This window comes from Cygnus atratus, chromosome 1 (assembly GCF_013377495.2).
Source record: "Cygnus atratus isolate AKBS03 ecotype Queensland, Australia chromosome 1, CAtr_DNAZoo_HiC_assembly, whole genome shotgun sequence".
Classification (NCBI taxonomy): domain Eukaryota; kingdom Metazoa; phylum Chordata; class Aves; order Anseriformes; family Anatidae; genus Cygnus; species Cygnus atratus.
In genome coordinates this window covers 68,524,361-68,549,678 of record NC_066362.1, presented here as the reverse complement: position 1 = coordinate 68,549,678, position 25,318 = coordinate 68,524,361, and the positions used below count along the sequence as shown (strand labels likewise).

The window sequence follows — 25,318 nt, the reverse complement described above, 5'->3', positions numbered from 1 at the left end:
AAATATAGGCAACAGTTCTTGAAGTGACTGATAGTGGAGAGAATGAAACTGCTAAAGTTAGGATTAGTTCAGTTAGCTCAGGATTTAAATAAATCTCTTACAGCCTAATTCAGCAATGAAGAAATATTCAAAAGGAACTGGTCAGAACTGAAAGGAAGAAAAGACAATCAAAGAAAGTGTGTGAGGTACAGCCATTAGACTGACACCTTCTTCAGTGCCATTTGATGCCTTAGTCCTGTATGATTACATGGGTAATATAACACTTATTTTAGTCAGAGTGGGTCTTAGATGATTGCCCTAGAATACTCAGTAGTTAAAGAATAAGACAGTTATATGACAGTTATAATGACAGAATTTTCTTTATACAGTTTGAAGTATTCCTGAAGAATTCTCTACTTGAGGGGAATGTAAGGTCAAATTCAGTGGCTGGATTAAAGAATGGAAAAAGTCGAGTTTTATTACCACTAACAAAATGCGTCATTTAGTATGATTAAAACATTAAACAAATAAAAGATAATAAAGTCTCATGTTCAATAGGAAAGTTCCCTGTGTGAGTTTGGGAATAATCTCTCTGCCAAACTCTGTTATTACGCTTTTGGTTAGATATATCATATGTCTACTTCCAACACTTCTTCTGAAAGATTAGTTCCTACACCCAAGTAAAGATAGGCTATTAGTACTACTGAACATATTTTGCTGCACTGTGAAGGTACGTGGAACTGGAAAAGATAGAAAAGTCCTGATTCCTCTTCCCTCTGAAATCAGTAAGAGCTGAGCTGCTGACTTCTGCCTTGGACTCTAAACTGAGCAGATTTATTGGATACCAGTTAAACATGAGGGCAGGAATTAGAACAGTTAACTAAACCCTTGAATACAAAAATGAGCATGACTACACGAATCATATCAGCTTCAGAAGTTTCTCTGAAGATTCATATTGGATTTGATAGAAAGAACCACTGCCCATGAATGACAGTATTTGATTCTCAAAGCTGCCACGTATACCTTTGTTTTACACTAGAAGAAATGCCCCATAGCAGAATGTTGGAGAGGACCTACTGTTATGAAGCTTTATGAGGAATAAGAGCTTGCTAATGGCAAAAAGCACTCACTGAAAACAGAAAATGGACAATCGTGGCAAGCAAGTTATCTTCCTAACTTTTTAAAGGAATGTCCATTTTAAACATTTCAGATAGGGACTCCTTATCTATAAGCATTTATTCACTTGCATAATCTTTTTTTTTATTATTAAAGTTGTTTAGGGATTGGTATCAGATGCTTTCCATTCTTTAAAGCTACCTCCAGAACTTCACAAGCATGTATATAGCATCTATGGTACAAAACCCCAAGGGTAAGCACAAATAATTCTGAAGACCTGGAAGCACTTAGTTGCTGTTTTATCAATATTATTTCAGGGGCATGGTATTGTTTGGGAGTGCAAAGAACCCAAATAAAAATCTAATAAGAACTCAAATAAAAAACTAATATAAAGATCTATTAAAGAAAGCAGAGCCTAAAACTATTTCAGGATTTGCATTGTGGGAATGGATAGATACAAACAGCATGGAGGGTTTTAAATTCTGAGAGAGCCTGAAGTTTGTGGGAAGTTGAAATGTGATATCCCTGGGTTCCTGTGTTACAAATAATATGCTACATTTTATGAAGGTGCATACAACTCAGGAGAACTATAGTTATTAATCTTGCACCTGCTCAGCTGCATGTAGGGACAGGGAAGACAAACATTGTCCCATGACATTCACAACCTACAGAAAGTGAGTCCTTGTTTTGCTAAGGAACCGTGACGGAGTTAAGTGAAGGTCCTAAAATGTATTACCATTCTATTTTACATTTTAAGAGCAATATACTGCATGGAGAAGCAGGGAAAAAATGGCCACTATTTATGGAAGTTATTATTATTTAAATCTTTTTCATAGACTGAAAAGACAGTGGAGGAAGACTGAATGGTAAAACAGTAAAATCAACATCTGATTTTATTATTGCTATTACATAATTTCTGTTTAAATTTGATTATTGTGTGTCCCCTTGTATTTCGTTGGTCCTACCTTTCACACCTAGATAATACTTTGCTTATGAAAAAATACTGCTCAAGGAAATTCCTGCTAGGCTCCAGAAGTCGGTTTGCTGGAGTGAGGGATGCAGCACTTGTCTCTGAGTCTGCATGAGTATCTTTTTATGACTCTGCTCTGCTTTATTCTTTACACAGCAAATAAGTAGGATTAAGAGAGCATATCTTGAATGATTGATGATAATTCTGAGCACTGTAACTAAATCTTTTGACTGCCTAGCTTAGAAGTACTTATTAGCCTCATCAGCTTCTCACATACCAATACTCCCACACTGTTACTTGTCTAAAACACTGAGATTGTTGAAAATAGTCAAAGACCAGCCTGAGGGGGGAGGGAGGGAAGGGAACGAATAACTCCAACTATTAATCCTGGAAATTATTAGGAAACTTGGAAGAAAGTCACCACCCATACACACACTACTCATCACTGTTAGGGATCATTCACCCATTCTCTATTCTGCTATAACAGTTCCTTTGTGCATTGAACACATTAACATTATAGAATCATAGAATATCCTGAGTTGGAAGGGACCCATAAGGATCATCAAGTCCAACTCCTGGCACCACACAGGTCTGCCCAAAAGTTTAGACCATGTGACTAAGTGCACAGTCCAATCGCTTCTTAAATTCAGACAGGCTTGGTGCAGTGACTACTTCACTGGGGAGCCTGTTCCAGTGTGCGACCACCCTCTCGGTGAAGAACCTCTTCCTGATGTCTAGCCTAAACTTCCCCTGCCTCAGCTTAACACCATTCCCACGGGTCCTGTCACTGGTGATAACGGAGAATAGGTCACCTGCCTCTCCACTCCCTCTTGTGAGGAAGTTGTAGACTGCAGTGAGGTCCCCCCTCAGCCTCCTCTTCTCCAGGCTGAACAGGCCAAGTGACCTCAGCTGCTCCTCCTATGTCTTCCCCTCTAGGCCCTTCACCATCTTCGTCGCCCTCCTCTGGACACTCCGCAACAGTTTAATGTCCTTTTTGTGCTGTGGTGCCCAGAACTGCACACAGTACTCGAGGTGAGGCCGCACCAGCGCAGAGTAGAACGGGACAATCACTTCCCTCGACCGACTAGCAATGCCGTGCTTGATGCATCCCAGGATAGGGTTGGCCCTCCTGGCTGCCAGGGCACACTGCTGGCTCATATTCAACTTGCTGTCAACCACAACCCCCAGATCCCTCTCTGCAGGGCTGCTCTCCAGTGTCTCGTCGCCCAGTCTGTACGTATAGCCAGGGTTGCCCCGTCCCAGGTGCAGGACCCGGCACTTGCTTTTGTTAAACTTCACGTGGTTGGTGATCGCCCAGCTCTCCAATCTGTCCAGATCTCTCTGCAAGGCCTTTCCACCCTCATCCGAGTCCACAGCTTCTCCAATTTTGGTGTCGTTGGCAAATTTGCTCAAAACACCTTCTAGGCCTACATCCAAATCATTTATAAAAACATTGAAGAGGACTGGCCCTAAAATGGAGCCTTGAGGGACCCCACTGGTGACTGTCCGCCAGCCAGATGTGGCCCCATTTACTACAACCCTTTGAGCCCTGCCTGTCAGCCAATTGCTCACCCATCACATGATGTTTTTGTTAAGTTGTATGCTGGACATTTTGTCCAGTAGGATCCTATGGGAAACCGTGTCAAAAGCTTTGCTGAAGTCCAAAGAGATCTCATCAGCTGGTTTCCCTTGGTCGACTAGATGGGTGATCTTATCATAAAAGGAAATCAAATTTGTTAGGCAGGACCTACCCCTCATGAACCCATGCTGGCTGGGACCAATGACTGCATTGTTCCCCAGGTGCGCTTCAATAACTTCAAGGATCATCCTCTCCATAATTTTACCACGCACTGACGTGAGACTGACAGGCCTGTAATTGCTAGGGTCTTCTTTCTTACCCTTCTTGAAAACTGGCACAACAATTGCCAGCTTCCAGTCCAATGGGACCTCTCCAGATTCCCAAGATCGTTGAAAAATAATTGAGAGAGGTCCCGCGATGACGTCAGCCAGCTCTTTAAGTACCCTGGGATGAATCCCATCCGGACCCATGGACTTGTATGGATCCAGGTGGAGCAGCAAATCCCGCACATGTTCAGGGTCGGTTGGGAGTTTGTCATTCCCACCGTCATGGTCGTCCAGCTCAGGGTACCCTGGGTCCCGAAGCCCATCATCAGCGTCCTTTATTACATCCCAATTAAGTCCTCCATAGCATGTTCACAGTAGGAACCAGAAGACACGATCACACTTTTTTGTTTATCCTTATAATGGGATAGTCACCACAGATAAATAGAAACATAAAAATCACAGCCTCGTCCAAATAAAACAAGATATTTGCAAAATAGACCCTGACCTTACTGAAAACTTTGAAAGATAATGAAAAGATTATAATTTCACCCACAGAGGCATAATGTAATCATTCTCCATATCTATTTGGAAAATTTGGTTTATTCTCTGAACATGGCAAGGAAGTTGCCAATTAGACATATCTATTGGTTTGGATCCATTATAGGAATATTGTCAGAAAAAAAAAAAAAAAAAAAAAAAAAGGATATCTGAATCCTTTTGACATAGGCCAGTCTACTATTCTGGCCATGACTGAGCTGCATCTAATTCAAATCTCTGGCAATACAAGGATTTAGATGTGTTTTTTGTTTGCTTTTTTGTTTGTTTTAGACTGAAAGGGGATCTCTAACATCTCATTTTAATTACTTTTCCAGTCATTCCTATATTTGTAAAGGTTTTGTGAACAACAGAAAGATGATGTCCTGGAAACTTCAGAAAAAAAAATCTTGACCTTATTTGTATTTTTTTTTATGGGTGTTGACAAGGTGGTAAAATTTCAGACCATTGTTTTCAAACTTACTATATGTGTTACTATAGATACTAACCTTCTTATAGTTCCAAATGTCTGTGCATGACCTAAAAATCTTCCAAAATCTATGTGGAACATGTGTCCAGTATTTGTCAGCATTATGTTGTCATTGTGTCGGTCACAGATTCCCAGAATGAAGGTGACAACACACCAGCCAGCACAGGAATAAAAGAAATTCCTTATTGCCTAGTTAATAAAACAAAAACACTTATTAGAATTATGAAGAGACATAGCTGTTTGCGGTGCTAATAAGAAAAAACGTTTTTCTACAAATGCTAAGAATGTAGATAAAAGTTAAACAGAGGACTGTTTTCAGTAGTAAACAAATAATACAGAAAGTGCAAAGTTACAATGTAACAAAAATTTTATGCATGAGGTTTTCAACTTGTGATTTACAGACACTTGGAATTCTGTGGAAAACTTCTAAGGTGAAATGTACCTAAGAAAAGCAAGCTTCTTTTAGGAAACTGACATTTTATGTTCGTTAGTCTGCATCTATACTGCAAAAGTAACTGTTTAGAAATATGATGTAAAACCATTAATTGGACAAATTGCATTGTAAAGAAAGTGGGTTATTTTACGCAATTGCTTTGTACCTACTTTGGTCTTTTCTTTCCAGAACTCAACTGCATTAAATCATCATTGATCAAGTCTCACAATATCCCAGCCCAAAGCATTCAGCCCCATTTAACAGAAAGGAACTGAAATAGCAAAGGCTAAATCATTTTCCATATAGCATCTTCTAATCTGAATAGACTATAGGATCAAAATAACTTCCATGTGGAGAAACCCAAGATAATGATTAAACCCCAAACCAGTCTATCTGTCCTTTTTATAACCTACTCCTCTGGCAAGCACTTTTACATAGTGGAGATGTGTACTTTCCTGATTAGCCTGCTTCATGTAAGTAGACTGGCTCATTCAGATTTATCCCATGAATCTCTTTACAGTACTACATTGTGTCACTGCTCTTTCTCAAAAATTTGCCTACAACAGATACAGAAAGAAGTACATGGTTAAGCTAATGATATGCTCACCAGACACTCATAGATGGATTCCAAGTTTTCTGCTAACTTCAGGGAGAAGTATTTAACAACTGTGGACTTTTCCTATTAGAAGAATATACCCAATTGCTGTCACAACACACACTTTCAGCATTCTCTCTGAGGGAAGAGTTATTCTTGATTCAAATAATGACCACTCTTCTACCCCGAAGCATAAGAAACGGGTCTTGTCTTTTTTTAATCTTACCTACTACAGTTTAAGAACTGTAAACGCAGTTCTTATTCAAAAGTCTTAATATTACATGAATATCAATCACAAAGTGATTCATTTATCTAGATATCAAAAAAAAATCTTAAATTGTGGTCATTATGTTTTTGGACAAAACCTACATTAGACAACATAAATAATTATTTAGTTGTTCAGGATTTCCATGCAGACACAGGGTGCCACCTGCAATGGCTGATATGGATGACAGCTCTGTGGAAGACATAGGCCACAGCATGAGACTGGTGAATTTTATGTCTAACTGTACTACATACCCACTTAGATGACCTTGGATAAAACACCTAAGCTTACTGTGATTCTGTTCACCCAACTGTATAATGAGGATATTAAAGCTTATTCTGCATAAGCTTTTTGAGCACCTTAAACACAGTATTATATGAGTAAAAAAAATTACTAAGTAAAATAGAAAGGTTCATTCATCAGCAAGTGCAAGGTGAATATATAGTAGCAATTTTATGCATGTCCTATGCAATCAGAGCTGACTTCTTTTTATACATTCAAAAAATCAAATGAAAATAGCTAGAAATTGGTTTTAGAATATTTTGCTTTAATGGTACTTTTTACAAACAGTAGCAGCAGCAACAAATCCGTTTTTCAATGAGTTACTAATGGCTATCTCACTTTTCAATTGAAAAGTTGGCTGCACATCTACCATAATAATGTAAATTTATAAACTTGTAAAAAAAATCAATACAGATTGTTCCTGATTAATTGAATCAAGATTATATCCGAGTAATTCAAATGCTCTTACTGAAAATATGGGTGAACAAAAACCTATGGAATAACTACAAAACACTAAAGACTATCAAACATATCTATGTTATAAATCTATCTGCCTACTAATACACTTTTATAGAAAAACCACTTCATTTTCAGAATGCTAAACACTGAAAGCTGTCTTTTAAAATTCATTTAAAATTTTGGCAACTGATCTACTGCTGGCATGGAGAAGGGATCAAAAATTGTCCCAGCAATACAAACATTAAAAAGTTTTTAATAAGTCTTAGAATATGCTCAGCCAACAAAGAATGAATAGAAACAGTTCCTTTCAAAGGGAAACCTCTGCTTCTATAAATAAAATTTTAAATTTCTTGGCTCATGCATAATGCCTAGTTTCATAAAAAGAGATGCATTACATGGGATCCTACAATGTGATGTGAAAAGCATAATCTTATGTATCATGTGACTAGGCAGTTTCCATAAAACAGCTTTCTAAAACTGTGGATATTGACATGGTCATTTCCAAATACAGGAAATTCACTAAGACTTTGCATGGTTAATATAAAATAAAATATTTAGAGAGCTGGACCTAAAAAAATATTTTGGAGCTCAAAATTTAATTTCTACATCAGCTTCTCTTCACTAGTATATTTCAAAATATGACTATGATATGCTATTATAGAAAATGTGTTATAATGCACCTGATCCAGAGCAATATTTCTTTAGAAAGAGAATGGCAATTTAAACCAATTCCCTAGTTTCTATGCATGTGACTTGCCTGTCCTGAGTGTGAGTCACTTATTTTTGCTGCTTACTGTTGTTATGGTTTCTTCTTTCCCATGGTAAAGAATGAAAAGTATAATAAGGTTCATTACAATGTTACCTCTTGGTAACTTGATTCCAGCTGATGGTGATGACGGAACCATTTTTTAATTGTGTTTTCTTTCAATGGTCCTATCAGTCCGGATTCCCTGTGGATTTTGGCTAGTGTGGTAGCATCTGGCACCATCTGTACCAATCCTAAGCAGATACAAAGGAGATCACATGAGAAGCCCATAACTTTAAAAAGATATGACAACCATTAATGCATTTGCATATTTTTGGATCATCCTATGCAGAAAAAACACATGCTTAGAAGCTTATAAAATAATGAATATAAATAAAATTCCAATCTATCTTCTTCATTCTTTTTTGTTTTAGGAAACAAAAAACAAAGGTCAGTTAGTGAAAAGTGGCAGTTCCACAAACAAGAAATATAAACACTAATACCAATATTGTGTACATAACTGCCTCAAGGTACCAACAAGGCCAGCAATTTAACAAGTTTCAAAATTGGTAGAATATGTATACAAACAACAAAAATCTATTAAAAAAACAAAAAAACAAAAAACAAATCAGATATTTACTGTGAAATACAAAGTTATTTTGTAGGTGCTTGTTGTAAAAAATGCTGCAGACTTTTCTCTGCAGTATATTAGACTGATCGCAGTTGGGATACAGGATACTAGACAGTGCAGAAATTAGTCTGATCCAAGGTGACATATAACAGGTCTTTGAAATGTAAAGAGAAGCCAAGCATTTTGCAATGCTTCATTTGAATCCTATGTCTCTACTGCATGTACTAATTCCCTTTTTGGAACTGAGACCTGGCTTGCCAGCCTTGTCACTGTTCCTATGTGTGGTCCCCTGGCACCTTATCCTGAAACTCTGCATTACAAGAAGAACTTCTAATGATTTTAGTTGGTGACAGGCTCCCCTACAATACCACGCCTGGAAAGTGACATCCTACCAGTGCTTTAACTGCTTTTCACATTTCTGTGTCCGCTTGAGACTCAAGTGATTTCTGTGTTCCCATGACTACACAATTGCCATCTTCTATCTCCCTTGTGTGGAAAATGTGGCCCATAGAGCAAGGTGATAGCCCAGGATATGGAAGACCTGTGTATACATGTGAACTTTAGCACATGCCCTGTATGACCACAGGCATGTCACTTGATCCCTTTATCGTTAATCATCAACTGTAAATCAGTTATATTAACACTATTGTAATTCATAAGGAAAGGCATTGTGAGGAGAATCTGAGAGTCACTGGGAGGTTTTCTGCTACTATGGTGCTGAAAGGAAGAGACCATCAGACAGAATATTATTTGCAGATATTTCCTGTATCTTTCTTAGAAAAATCAAATTATCTGATCATATATCAGAGAGACTATAATACTATGTTCAGAAATAATATTCTTTGTGTCATTTGTGTTTGAAGAAGAAGCCTTCAGGCTTTGACTCCCATCTTTACAAAGAAGGGAGGAGTCTTTTTCAGGTCACCTTAACCACCTGCCATGTGCATGAGGTCATCTATACTTACTCCTAAGGTCCCTTTAGATCACTCACCCTCTCTCAGTTTCTCTTTGTCTCATCAAAAACAAAACAAACAAAAACAAACAAACAAACAAAAAGATATCTTTAAAAATTATTATTATCAGTAGTTTTTGTACAGCAGGTAATCTCAATACATCAGTCTTCTTTTTGTGCAAGGATTATTTTCAGTAAAACATTTGGAGAGTCTATGAAAAATAGTAAGCTCATTGCTGTCGGTAAAAATTTTTAGCAAGCAATTGGCTTCCCTGCTACAGCTCTGCTCTAACAACCATAAAAGAGAGAAATAAAGCTTTCAGATGAGTCAGACTTGCCCTAAGCAGCATAAATCGCAAGAGTAATATTTCAAATTCAACACTGCAAAGCTGTCATCACTTGTCTACAGGTACCTTCTGTAGCCACGTTTTTAGGTTCATTTAAGGATCTACGTGGGATCGCACAGGATTAAAACTTTAGTAGGTATGGACAATTTTCTCTAAGACCCTCTTTATGTGTGAAGTTACTTTTAAGAATTTGGTGCAAGCTGCTGATGTTGAAGCTTTTGGAAAATTCTAGACTACAAAATTCATTGAGTTTGGTTGCACTTCTGGAGAGCAATGAACATTCAGGATTATGTAGGTATAAAATTTAGGGCCTGAGTAACCAAAGTTCTGAGCTTTTTTTTGTTGGGGGGAGGGGGTAAGGGGGTGGAAGGGAGAGATAAACAGGACACCCATGAAAATAAAAGTTGAAGGGAGGATATTTTTTTATTGCTATTCAAATGAGATATGAATAATGCGATAGGGGTAATATTTGCAATCTAAAACTGACCTTGGCCTTTTCCTGTAGATAAGCACCTATAAATTATCATTTGCATATCCAGTCCTTCTTGGAGCCAAATGTTGTCCATCAGTCGAATAATTTGCAGAACCAGCATATCTTGACGTAGATCATCACCTATCTGTTAAAATAGCACAAGAAATCCGAGCTTCTCCTTCAATACCACACAGACATAACTTTGTATTTTATTTGGAATTTTTCCCACACCAAAATAGCTACATTCATTTTGCAGTAAAAGCCTCTTATTTTTCTTCAAAGTTGCTACTTTTATTTCGGTGTCAGGAAGAGGACTGGGTAGATGGCACACATAGGCAGCAACAGTTTTGGCAGCCATAGAAATGGTAGCAAATGCTCTCTGATTAACTGCAGCCTTTCTGCTTATTTTTCATACGCAATTATTAGAGTTTGAAAACTTAATCCGGAGGTAGGATCCTAATTTAGCTACATTTTAAAGTCTACCTAATGCTAGATCCCTTTTCTCAAATGACAGCATTTGACCTAATGTTAAGCTTCACAACTTGGAGCTTGCAGTAGGCTGAAGAGGAATCTTGTCATCAATTTATATTTTATCCATGACATGATTCATGTTCAGTTTCAAATACGGATGCAGTGCTGACTGCTCTCCCCAAGGAGTCTGTTAAACAATAATCTTAGTGAAATGGGGTTGTAATTGTAGCCACAAGAGGTAATGAAGAGATTATCTTCAACCGGGGCTGCGTAAATAGCCTGTGAAAACAAGTCCTGCTTCTTTTTTTTTTTTTTTTTTTGTCTCCCCACCAACCCCACTCCCATCTAAAAGACGTGACTTTTTTTTTTATGTTTTGCACTTTTGTTATGTTCTTTTTACATAAGCATTCCAATATACAGACATTTACCACCATTAAATGAGGACTAGAGGAGACAAACTTATCTTTGAAAATAATAATAATAAAAAATCTGTTTCTTTCATCTGAAGGTAATCTTGACTCCAATTAATTCTTCTCAGAACCTAGACCTGAGAAAAATCTTAGTCTCTCCACTTACCTGTTCTCCTACCCTCACATACACAGTTAGCAGACAATTTAGTACAATAACAGTGCTTATTATTTTATGTATGCATTATCCACCATGAATGAACAATTGAACTACAGTTGAACAGTTCAAATAAAAGATACTTTAATACAAGGGGTTGCTGTCAGGAAAAGGTGATGTCAATTACACTGCTCCTACAGCAATTGGACAATTGGTGGTTCTGGAACATTACCAGGCAGGGGAAATGCTGTCTAGGTAGAACTAGCACAAATGTTTAAATGCTTCGTTGGCAAGCATTTGCTCAAGTAAGTAGGAACCTTCCTATCTAACACTGAGTCTCAGGTGAAATAGTGTAAGAAGCAGCTTTCTAAATGTTCAGAAAACAAAACATTGCTAGCTTCCCCCTAGCATGCCTGGAGAGTATGCTTCTAATTCCTGAGAATCATAACTGCTCTGAAAGTCATTTTCATTCAGGACAGACTGCATGTTTTTTATTAAGTTTATTTTTATCGATTTTTAGGCTTCTGGTTTGGAACATGACACTGCAAAAGATCTAGGAATAATGTCTTTGGCAACATCAACCACTTTGTATCCATCAGACATTTTATGATCTTCAGTGTTCTTCATCTAAAAACAACATCCATTGTTATAGAACACTTTTACTCTTTTGAAAGAGAAGCAATTTTAGATTGCACATATTGTCTTTTGCTGATGGAGAAGCACTGTCCTGAGCTCTGAAGCTTTGAAGGTGATTATTGGAAGATAAACTAGAGGAACTCTGGATTAACTACTCTGACTAACTCTACTGAAATAGAGCTCCTCTGCTGTCCTCTCATCATCCCCATTCCTCAGCCCATTATCCCACACTGTCTGATAGGATTGGAATTAGATTCCATTCAGCAAACTCTGTCTTTAACACTCTAGTATTTTGATTTGTGAGAGTTGGACAAGGTTACAGGATTCAGTCGTATTGCTCTGATTTTGGTGTGGTAACTAAACTAATATAAACTTAATATTTTAACCTGATTTTCTCCACTAAGAAAAAACAAATGCAAGAAGTCGTTTGATTCTCTACTGATCAAAATGTTGAGTACTGGAGTGCATTTTCTCGGCATATTCCAATGAAAGTCCTAGTGTCAAAAATAGTGTGAAAAGTGAACAACAGAGCCAAATCAAACATTATCAGGCTCCAGATTTAAAATATAAATCAGCTGGATTTCAAATCAACCTTATACATAAAAAAGGAAGTGAGGATTGGAGGAATAGCTTACCTTAAAAATAATATCGATGTTTCCACTTGGAGCGTTTGCATTGATGAAGGAAATTTTTAATGGAAAAGCATTGGATGTAAAATATGAGCATGACTTCAGGGAAAAAAAGGTGAGAGAGGACAACTGAGTCACATATAGAAAACTTGAGGTTAATATAATAACTCCAAAAAAAAAAGATATCATCTTTAAATACTTCTCAGTATCTCTGATAACAAAAATAAATAATTCTTAATATTATTGGCTACTTTGTTGGTTCAGGAAAACAAAAAAACTCTTTTTCCACTGGCAATTTCTTCCACTCAGTAATCAGATAGTACGAATGGATGATATTTTACATACTAACTGTTTTTTATTTTAATGCAGTCCTATTGATGCTACCATTTGGCTGGGATTGAGTGGACAAAAATACATAAGACTGATCTAATTAGAATCTGCAATGCATTGAAAAGTCTGTAGTCCTATTTTTATTATTATTATTATTTTTCTGCAAAAGAATTGCAAGGTCATACAATCTTTATGGAAGCAAAGAACCTGTTAATGCCAGTGGTCACCTAAGTCTGGATGAGGATACGGGAAATTCTGAAAATCCTAACCTATTTTATGTGGAATTTATCTTAATTAAACATAAACTCTGACCTCTCATGCCCTGTAGCTCCTTCCACCTGAAGATCTGATAGGGTTTTAAAAAGCATTAATGAGCCAAAAACAGCAAATCCTGTGCGTTAGGCTAGTATTATTATCATCATTATAAAAAGGGGAGAAAAACCAACAACACAGCCCAAGACAATGGTAAATTAATGGCTTGGTTTCTAGAGATAATGAGCACCCCACAGCAGCTACTGCTATGCTTACGATGGAGTGCAATGGAGGCTAATTTGAACAAAAACACTACTAGACACAGCTGTCTATTCCTTTTCAACTAAATATTTCAAAGCATGGTAGACACATTAAATATTGCCTTAGCCACACACACCATACCCTTGCAACTGCTGCTATAGCTATTATTGATGATGAAATCTTGACCCCTTATGGAATTTTGACAATTGAAATGTCTGAATCTGTACTTGAAAATTTACTGTGATATAATGCATTAGTGATAAAGCTGGGCTGCTAGTAAAATCAATAGATGATATAAAAATTAATTAAACTTGAGGTTACTATAAGCATTTAAAATGTTAATTTGCATGCTTGTACTGACATACAGCTAAGTCAAAAAGATGCAGATATTTATAGAATGATAATGGCTTAAAATGATATAAGAAAAATGGAAAAATATCTCTTTTCAGATACTTATATTTAAACAATATGTATATGTCCAGCCAAGCTTGCGCTGCATAAATAGCATGACTGTATGGTGAAATACCTTCCCATTAGTCAATATTTCCAAAAAGCCTGAAAGCAGTGAGAAGCAGCAGGCTTCAAATTCTTCTGACTTACATCATCCACAATTGGCCCAAACCTGCGGGTGCTGGAAGACCTCTGTTCTCTGAGAGATCAAGGCTGAATAGCAATTACTTGGAGAATCACAGGTCAAAGACAACTGAAGGGATCAGCACCTTTTTAGAATCAGGTCCACTGTGGATAATGAGCCAGAGAACAAAAATAGAGCACAAATTGCTGTAATTAGGCACCTCTAACCAATAATATATACAAGTCTTTGGGTTTGTTTTCCCTTGCTGCTGGATACCTTTTCCTTTTCCAGAGCTGGAACAGCTTATTTCTAGCATAATATTGATTATGAAAACACCCTAAACAATGAATAACTGAGTCTTAGTACTGTGGTCAAAGTCAAGTAATGCTAGACAGCATTAAGGTTTCCTTTATTTATCAAGTCACTTTTTATAGGAGTCATAGACACATGTGACTTACTCTAAATATTTAATATTTTAGCAATTCTCAGTCATGTGCATAGTCTTACTGAAGCAAAAAGAGGTAGGTCTAGATCTTTAGCTGCTCCCATCTGTGACAGGCGAGAATCTTAGATGAGACAAAAACTGCCACTGAGAGCTACATGGATAGAATGGAAACCAAGTCTTGGTTTCAGGGGAGGCAAGTGCCATTGCCAATCCCAATGCCACAGCAGGGCAGCAGAGCTGGGAGAAAGCTGCTGAGAGTTTGAAGTATGTGCTGCTGCTGCATGAGGTGAGATTTACAAGCAACACCTACCCCAGCAGTTCCCTGCACCTCTACCTCCAACAAAGGCCCCTGGTTTCAGGGGGATTAGGCTGGATGTCAGTTTACCAGATGACTCATGCTAAATACCAGTAGGATTATTTCCCAGTCAATGCAGCCTTTCATTCGCTCTCCCCCTTTATATTAAAAAAAAAAAAAAAAAGTGATTCATCACATGAGCTAGACTTACATCTGCCTGTATGCCTTGCACAACAAGTGCAGGATTCAGGGGAAGTCGACAAACCTTTACCTCCTGGAAGAACTGCTGAAGTCTGCTCAGTTCCATCGTTAACACCTCCTGCAACATGTGAATCATTATGGCAGCATGAAAGAATATAACAGAAGTTTTTAAACTGTTGACTGTCTTGCTATATTTTAAATAACATAACATTTTAATTAAAACTTACACAAGCAGATAGTGATATCACAAGGGGGAATGGTTTTAAACTAAAAGATGGGAGATTTAGATTAGACGTTAAGAGAAAATGCTTCACTCAGATGGTGGTGAGGCACTGGAGCAGGTTGCCCAGAGAAACTGTGGATGCCCCATCCCTGGAGGTGTTCAAGGTTGGCTTGGAGCCCTGGGCAACCTGATCTAGTGGGTGGCATCCCTATCCATGACAGGGGGGTTGGAACCAGATGATCTTTGAGGACCCTTCCAAACTGAGCTGTTCTGTGATTCTGATTCCAATTCTGATTCCAATTCCTAGTACACGGAACTAGTAGTATCCATGTAATCTTGTAACAGCTAATAAGGTTACACTGAGGTACAGTTATTAAAAATAAAAACTGTAATTTTTTTCCACCTTAATGTTTTTACTACCTAGTTACTCTACCAGTTCATGCTGTCATGTAGGTCCAGATTCAGAAACCTTTACTAGGGTATCCACCTGTGTTGCTGCACCTCATGTCTTTTTTGCCTTTCTGGACTTTACAATTTGTTGCCTCAACACTGTGATCTCCCTCACATAACAGTAGATGTGTTAACTGCAAGTGTCACAGCAACTACTACAGACTTGATATTAATCTTTATCATTTGAAATATACATCAGTAATGTATAATGCATCACTACTATTTATATTTCTTTACATGGATTTTTCTCTTTGCAAATAGATATTTTTTTCTTTTTACTTCCATGATTGCTTTTCTGCTTTAAGTAGCAATACAGAGTATCCTGAAAAATCCTTTGAAAATCTTTGAAAATCTTTGAATCCTTAACAAGGCAAAAAGAATTCATAACTTTCATGATAACTAGCAGTGGCAGGCATATTTTTATCTGGCTTTCTGGATTGCCTCACTAAGATCTCAGCAAGAAAGTGTTTTACACATCAGGTATGTAACAACAGCTGTTTAAGAAAATTAACAGATTTGAATTTGAAATGTACCTACACAATATGAAAGCTGTACTCACTGTAGAAGACTACAAGCCTTCTACTGACAAGAATTCTGGTGTATTTGAGATATTAAGCACAGGCCACTTTGGTTGTCACCTTTAAGAAATAAGAATGTTCAATGTGTCACTGACAACTTTCAGCAAAGTTTTCAAAAAACACTGCACCTCTACAGGAGACATATTTTGGGATGAGATGTTGAATGTGAGTCCTTTCAGTTCAAAGTTACCCAGGTTTGTTGTCATTGTTTCTGACCACCTCCAAATCTAAGAAACTATGGATGAAGGAATTTAAATGGTTTAAAAGAACTGTTGATCTCTACAGCATTAATGGTAAGAGCAGGCCCATTAAAAACATGTATTTTCCTTGTTTTCGGAGCAGTACAAAATTTTAAAAATTTTAGTCAAATCTTAGGTTGATCTAAATAAAGGGCATTATAGGCAAGAGGTGCCATTTTGGAAAAAATAAAATTACCTTGAGAAACTTAGATGGAAGGGGAAATATATATATATATATATATTTTTTTTTTTTAACAAACCTTTCTTTTTGGGTCACTGGCAGCTTTTACTTTTTCAGCGATGTCTTCCAAAATTCTGATAAGTTTCCCCTCCTTAGAAAACTCATTGTTCAGGGCTTTTCCAGCAGAGAATTGGAGAGCAGCCAGTAGTTTCCGATACCAGATTTTGAAATGAACTTCGTTCTGTGCATTCTTCAACAGCCTGAAGGGAGGAGGGAAAAAAAAAATCTGTGTATCTAAAACTGATTTTTATTTTATATTACTTCTAGCAGGAGCAATAAATGCGCTCCAGACTAATCTGTATTTGGTGACTTTGTGCAGCTTAGCAACAGAGAATGAAAAAACAACAACTTTATTTGTTGGCAGTACTCAGATCCCATCTGAGAACTAATGAGATTTCAAATGTTTTGAATCAATAGGAACCTGCCATTTCTTATTGTCTATACTGCAGTGCTTATATTGCTCCTTTTTTTCTGCAAGGAAATTTTACAAAGTGAAAATATTGTTTTTGTTTGTTTGTTTTGTTTGTTTTTGAAGTCCAGTTTTAAGTGTATATTCCTAACTCTATTTTTTTTCTTCTGCCAGTACACTTACACAATCAAGCATATCTTTCAGCAAGGAGGTGCATTTAAAGACCATTTTAGTTTCAGTGGTATCATCAGTTCCAGAAGCTTTCAGTATTTTAAGTTGAGGAGACATTTCTGAAATTGGCAATACTTCTGAGAAGAGTGAAATGAGCCCACTTTATTCCTTTTTTTTTAAATGATAGGTGTTGGTCTAGAGTAAAAATTCAGCTTTGAGTTTTACTGAAGTTTGTCAAAGCTTTGGAACTGGAATTATTCCCTAAATAGAAGTCAGATGTAAAACCAAAAACATACTTATTTTTCCATAGGTTTACCACGCAGTACTCTCTAATTATAAGTTCATTTGGGCCAGTAAAGCTGTGAGGTTTAGGTTTTTGTAGTTAATTTAATTGATCACTGGTGATTTTTTCCTTGATGAAGTCCAGAGTTTTTGTACACCTTTGATTTATTTCTGTAAGCATAGATAGAATCACCAACTTCATATTGCCACTAACATCTTGCCCATTACCTGGGATTTTCTTTCCCTAAAGGACTGATGGACTGCTATTTTTTGTTGTTGTTGTTTGTTTGTTTGTTTGTTTGTTTTTCTGAACATCCCTCCCTACAGCTTCAATCTTAAGAAATTAATTGGATCCAAACATTAAATTTCTCATAAATGCTTGAATTTTAATGCAGTTTCTCTTAACTGATGAGGTTACTCAAACCTAACAAATAATTCTAGTTTTCACAGGACAGAAATTAGAGAAGTTGACTTTATAGCACATCACATGTGACTATGACACATAACAAAAAGTAAGCACATGATATATCAAGCACTGATATTTAAAGGTAAAAAAAATATGATGATACTGTGACTTCTACAAATCATTTATAAGGCATTAAAATATGACGACCACAGCTCATCCATCTTTTGGTAATGAGGGATTCCTATTACCTTTCATAAGGCAATGATCCTTCTAGGTCCTCTTTTCCTATATAACTCGGTGCAGAATATTATCACCTACTGGTCTCTGAAAAGCATTTCCTGTTACACAGAAGCTGTGAATGTCTAAGGGTTTGGTAAGTACTGAAAATCTCAAAAGTATGTGTGGTGTTTCTATCAGAAAAGCCTACACATGAAAGTGAAGAGATATGAGAAGTTTATCAACAGCACTCTCCGGGGGAGATTAAATGACATTTCTTTCTGTAGTTTGGTAAAAATAAATAATTACTTTTTGGATCATCCAAACAAAATAAAATAAAATAAAATTGTCTTTGCAGTGCCTGGTTGAAGGTAAACCCCAGCACAGAGACAGCTGTATTCATACCCTGAACCCTCCATGAACTGAATATAGCTGAGAGCACAATCATATATGGTGGTTGATAAACTAATTCCTCCAGATTTCAAGAGCATTAAGTCCAAGTTTCCACAGAATTCTTTTGGGTTTTTGCTTAAATGTAGATACCTTGTGCCATTTTAGATACCCTAGAAAATCCCATTTGTCCTCCAGTTGCTGCCTTGGAAAGGCATGGGTCCACTGGAGGCAATATCTCATATGTACCAAACCCATGCAGATGTCTCAAACACCCTATGCTGTATAAAATGGCCTAAATTTAGGCTACTGAATCCCACTCTGTAGTGGCCTTTTTAGCTCAGCTGTAGGCAGACAAGGTGATTTAAACTAAAAACATACTATGTTCCTTTCAACAGCAAGTCAGAGGCATGCTTGGTGTTTATTTTGTAAAGAAAAGCATTACTGGTTCAGTCCAAACTATCAAACAGGCAGGAATTTTAGTTTACTGAAGCAGAGCCCAGCTTAGCCTCAGTTTAGATAAACAGCTTGCATTTCCTTTGGAGCACAGGCAGAATGAATTTGTTCATTTCTGCCCTACAAAAACAAATGCAGGTGTGCCTAAAAAAAGACTATATCACCATGATCTATCTTTTGAGTTGGCCAGATTACACCAGTGCAGAATCTCTGTACACAATACACTTGCATACTGAATCAGCTCCTGAACATTTAAGTCACATTCATTCACCTAGTCCATTTTTCATAGTACATATTTATAGAATCCAGAGACACTACCTTTTCATGTTTGAGATATCCTTTTTATCCTCTCAGATACACAGAACACTAAAATGACTTTTATTTCCCTAAAATGGAAGGATTTCACATATAGGAAGCAAAACAGCAAAAGCAAAATGTTTTCCTCTTTTAAACAGAGCTACTCCTCACAGAAGGTGGATCAACCTAGCAGATACATTTTTTAAATTATTATTCTTACAGCTAATCATTCACATAAAATAAGCTTGGATGAACTTTAGTACATACACATAACTTATAAATGTCTTTTCAACCTGAGGAAAGATTATAAACCAGATTCAGATAGCTTGTGCATAAGGTGTACATGAGGACAGAGACTGAATCCTCTCAGATGAGCTTCTTGAGCCCAGGCCATGGGGGAAGTTGAAGCAGTCATAGTGATCTCACTGTTAAAATCCATTTCCTGCCAGCTGCAGTCTGACACACACTCTGCAGGCTGAACCCACATGGCAGCTTTTGACAGTCCACGTGCTTCCCCAGCAACCTCATGAGGGACTTCGCCTCAGTGCTCTGCACTCAAAATATGTCTAGTGACTACAGTACAGGCAGTGCAACTCCCTTCTGCCTGCCCATTAGGGTAGGTATGCTTTTAAAAGCAGGTAGACCTCAATTTGTAAAATGATTTGAATTAACTGGGTCTGACTTTTATATCCATTTCATAAAAGTAAGTCCCAAGGAGGATACGAAGGCCAGCTTTTAATGTGATGACTCATTATAGGCTTTGCTAAAATGTTTACTCAACAACTGAACAAATATGCAGTTGTAATTCTGCCGCCCCAGTTTTCTGGCCCACACGTCTACACCCTGCCATTGCAAAAGCTCAGCACAGATAGGGAAGTCTGCAACTTCTGAGGTCACAGGATGGAGAAATACTCAAGACACTAATGAAATTTTCTAGTTAGGACTCGACACCTAGCTGTGACAGAGGAAGACTACATCGGAATGATTTAAAACTCAAGGCTGCCAATAAGGAAAAAGGTAAAGCTTTTTTTTTTTTTTTTTTTTTTTTTATGACACCTTTCACAGCATTTTGCAATACAGAACTCAATATAAAATCCTGCTTTTATGCTAGACATAGGATCTTGCTCCTAACAACAGAGAGACTTCCTCACTCTTCAGGGTTCTGACTCAAGACAAGTGCCCTTGTTCTCACCAAGGCCAGGGGAATTCAGATGTATTGTCCAGAGGCCACTTTCTGGGAAACTGCATAATGGGTCTGGAAACAGAATAATGCTGACTTGAGAGTTAGCACTGAAGCCATCTAGACTGCCCACGCTTAGCGGTAGTCAGAGGGTCCTAGTCAGACAGTGGGGTGCCCTGAGAGTTGCCCCTAACATTCTTCTGCAACCAACTGCTTCTCTTCCTCTCTGCATTCACCCATTCCACACCTGAAAGGTGGCTCAACCCCCCCTTTTCTGGCACCTGCAGCTGCAGAATTGTGTATTTGTGTTTTCCAGGAAGAGAAAATCAGGAGTGCTGGAGAGATTTTCTGCTCAGTCACTGCTCAGGCTTTGCTCAAGGTGTTTTGAATTCAGAGAGACGCCATGAAAATGAAGTTCTTTAGGGCTTCAGGGGCAGTGCTGAGGCCCTTATTGTCATTGGCCAACTTGTGGTAAACTTGACCAAGGAAGGCAATATGCTTTATTGTGGAAGTATAGTTTATACTTGTTTTCTGTTTCACTTGACAGGAGGCAGGACAACCCACAGAGGGAGAGAACATTAGTACAGGACTTTGCTCATTATAGCAATAGTTATTTTAAAATGTTTCTCTGCAGCCTTTTGAATCAAAGACTAGCACACAAACTTTCTCTACAGATGCACAACTTCCATGTCTAAGGTTTGCCATCCAACATCATTTTCATTAGACATCTTGCAATACTCCTAAATTCTCCTTACTGCTTTGTAGTGACATAGAGGAATGGACCACACCTGCAGCATTTGAAGGATTTAATTTTCATATCCTTGAGCACATTTTACTGTTTGTGCTTTTAAACAGGAGAGTACATAACAAGGGTAGTTTACCAGAGGGGCTGAGCTTAAATCCCACTGCAAGTTACTCACAGACACAAGGATGAGAGAAACAAGGAAAATGTGCAGTTGAAGTTTAGTACCTCCATCAAGCCAGCGATGAGCCATAAGGATGACTAGACAATTACTGCTATTAATTACCCGGTTGCAAACAAGATCCTTTCTTAGTTTTCTCATTTATCTCCCCAAGGTTACATTGCACAAGTTTTTTACTTCCCTACTAGTGATAACAGTAATAGTTCCTTTGATAGAGATATCAACATAGCGAATACTACACAGATACTGTGAATTCCAAATAATTCCAAATACCTTTAACAAGTACCCATCATCCTCCAACCCCCTACTCCCACAGCTCCCCTACTCCTCTGCAGTATACAGCTAAGTGTGCTGAATTCATCTTTGTCACTTGCTAGCTGGTCCTCTCAGGCATAACTTCTTCAGAAACAGCCAAACTAAGGCAGCAGAATGCCAAGCTGGCAAATATGACTGTGTCTTTTCTGATGACTTTGCCAGTGCCTAGGACAGATGATTGAACTTGCTGATGCTTTGAGGAACTTGTCTGTAGGATGGCAGCTATTGCTTCAGAGAACAGAAAAGAACATTGCAGTGTAATCTCTGTTCCCAGCTGCGTTCACAACATCTGTGAGATGAGCACTCCTTCACTGGACAACAAAATTTGATTTCATTTACCTTGCTGGAAAACCTTAAGGTGGATATGTTCTCATGGTCCTTTGTTATACAAGAGAAATGTACAGGCTACCTCCATCGACTTCCTTTAAAAATAGATACAGAATAATACCTGTCTTTTCAAACTAACCTTGCATTTTAAGAAGTTTTGATTTAGATACTACAAGTCAGAAAAGAAAAAACAGAAAACAACAGCACCATTCCGTGTATACCTATTGTGGCATGTAAATCAGCAAAGCCACAAATGTAAAAAAGAAACAACTGAGAAGCAAAAATGCCTAGCATATTGAGAACAATGCAATTTATGCAAGGAAGGCTGGAGAGCAAAGTCAAGAAGGCAGAAGATTTAATGTAAAACCAGGATGGAAGGGTGATAGCAGTTCTCCCAAATGACTGTGGAACCACACATTTTCCATAGCTTTACAGAAACACGAGAGGTCATTCACTTGACTGGAAGGATCAAGATTGAAAACCCATTCACTCTCCCCTTTGAACAAGTACAAAGCCAGAAGAAAGGGGGAGTTTACGAGAGAGCTGGAAGAACACTAGCTCCTCTGCTGATCCTTCCTTTCTCCTTTGTTTTTATTCCAGAAAGATGAAAGATTACATTTTTTTCAAGAGACTGAGTGAAGCATGGAGCGCTATTTTATCTGAATCTTTCTAACCAAGTAAATCTTCCAGGATGGAAGAGCAGCATCTGTTTAGAGGCTTGTAGCACCAGTCCTATTATGGCTCTTCACACCTCTCACACAAGCAACCTACAAGTCAGTCTCACTGGCTGCTTCTCACATTACAAAACTGCTTTTGTGGACTCATTTTTTAAAGCATTACCCTTCAATGGAAAGTATTTCTTCTTAAAGTGAAATTTTGTTTCAAAAAGCCGTAAGACACATTTGGTTTTGTCTTTCCAATTCATTTTTTATAATATAAAAATGAACAGATGTCTAACATGTCAGTCTCCCTTAAACAACAATAACAAAAAAGTGGCAGACATTATAAGATATGCTCCTTACACTTGAGAAATGTTTCTATGGGAGCCAAGGGACTAGCTGCCTTTATCTGCTAATCTTCTCTCGAAGATCTTTATGAAAAACGAACAGAATTTGCATCTAGACAAATCACTTGATCCGGTAAATTCAATCGAGCATATTTCCCTACTCTTGCTTTTCCCCTATTGCCTTAACTGTGGAATGCATGTCCTGCTGACTCACAAAAAATTAGCAGATCAGTAAAAACAAACGCTATGCTATGTGAGTAGGTTGCCAAATCCTGCTAAGGTTGCATAGCAGAACAATGTTTTAGTTGATACATAATATAATTAGTTGCACACGCTTCTTTACTGGGAAAATAAACTCCAGATAAAATTGGTTGTGTTTGAAGGAGAAAGAGCATTTACCTTCAAAATTAACCATAGAAAGAATTAATAGGAGAGTATAATGGTGCGCAGGTACCACTTATCACTACCAGACAGTAGATGCTACCACTGTCTAAGCCAGAAATGATTACCCTTAGAACATGTCTTCTGCAATTGGTTGAATGGATAAGTTAATGTCAATATACGTGCTACAAGAAATATCTAGAAAAAAAGAGGTGGCAACAGTTTGTGTCTTTCTGATCCAGGTTATTAAAAAGAGAAAAAGAGAATTTGTATTAAAGTTTTTTTTTGTTTGTTTCGTTTTGTTTCTAGTCTGCTCCTCTGCTTTGAGTGGGGCCTGCAAGCACCAAAACCACTATATTTTAGTAAGCCATTATCACCAACACAAATACCTCCAGCAGAACACCAGTGTAACGGAATGAGTGGCTGTTTCCCACATCTGTATACAAAGTGTCAATCCAAAACACCAGGAATGAGAATGCCTTTGCCCTGAAGGGTCATTAACACTGAAAATGACTTTTTTAAAGCTCAGGCTTGAAACTATAGGTCTAACTGCTTTCAACTTTTAACAGAAAGAGTACTACTATCACAATAATGAGAATCAAAGAGAATGATTAGCCTTACCTTCCAGAAAGTATGTTTGGAATAAAAAATAAAAATAAAAAAATACATCTAATATCTGCATGAAGATTAGAAATGGGACATATTATTTTCCATTTAATGCGAAATACAGCATTCAAGTCTGGCACTAAATTTGAGAAGTCTGGTTCCATCTTTGCCAGCGCCCTCTACATATGACTAGGTACGTCCTTGTCTGCGCATGTTTCAAATTTGCAGATTTTTTCCTCTGAACAAATGTGACATTATTGTCAGTTTGTCATGCAGTATCTTACACCAGAATCAGCAGCCTGGGAGCTACAAATCATGTATTGTTGTAATAGCTTGGAGTAAATTTGCAGCAGAGAAACAAGCCATTCATTCCAGGCATTACAGAAATTGTATTCTTCCCAGTGGGTAACTGCATTGGAAGCTTGCAACGAGTGGGATTAGATGGGATAATCACCACTAAAATAAGCAGACCTAATGGCTTTAATGGAATGATGTCCAAATATGCCAGAAATTAACTGGATATAGGACAGTGACTAGGCTACTCTACCTTCAAACCGTATAAATAAAATGCAAAATTAATCCAGATTCAATGGAATCACAGAAGGAGTTGCAAAGCATTGTACTGCATCTGAATTTAGGCCACAGTTATTACAGCAATACACAGAGGAGAATATGACAAATGTTTTTCTTCATGTTCCTATCATTTGGGTAGTTCATGTCTACCAAAATGGCTTTGGATAGCTTCTGTAGCTTCCTGTTAGCTTCACAGCTGGAACAACAACAAAAAACTTATAACACTATAAAATAAAATGTATGACACAGAAATAATTCTGTATGGCTCTACATGCAGTGGGCAATCCAGATTTACTGCAAACTGCAGCATTAAACATGAGCTACACTGAAACATTTTGGTTAACTTCCCTTTAAAATGCTGTAAGCACTTTTTTTTTTTTTTTTTTTTTTAATACATACCAATACAGAAGTAGCTTCAGGGACGAAACTAAAATTGTCTTTCTACAAGGTCATTATGGCCTTTGGCTGCTTACATAAGGAGCAGTACCAGATTATATTCATACATTCTGAGCCAGATCTGTACTTTATAATCCTAGAGCTTTCAAATTACTGTTCTTATGACACACCTTGTGCATGGAGAAGGAGGTACTTTTGGTGGGTGTGGGAGGGGGAGAGACAGGGTGGATAGGAGGAGAGTGGCATAATTTTACAAAAATTTGTTATTCCAAAAAATTTATTCTGCAGGGCAGAATGAGATCGGCTCTTAATTTCCTATTCACTCTGCACTCACAAGAATTTGCTTTAACAATGTCTACAGTCAAAGTTGTTACCCTGCAAGTAGAGTCTTTCTCAGATTTTTACAGACATTATACTCAGATGCCAACAGCAGAAAAAGGATGGATGAGGTTTGATACAAGTACCTTAGGAGTTTACATA

General features: G+C 37.6%; 1 protein-coding gene across 1 annotated transcript in view; it reads right to left on the bottom strand.

The window, feature by feature from the left end:
- The window catches only part of PIK3C2G (phosphatidylinositol-4-phosphate 3-kinase catalytic subunit type 2 gamma), a 211,816-nt gene that overhangs the window by 69,994 nt on the left and 116,504 nt on the right, over positions 1-25,318 (bottom strand). Inside the window, 6 exon segments of the mRNA XM_035550834.1 lie at positions 4,954-5,123; positions 7,831-7,967; positions 10,131-10,260; positions 12,422-12,514; positions 14,784-14,891; positions 16,524-16,704. Coding sequence (XP_035406727.1) covers positions 4,954-5,123; positions 7,831-7,967; positions 10,131-10,260; positions 12,422-12,514; positions 14,784-14,891; positions 16,524-16,704 — 819 coding nt within the window.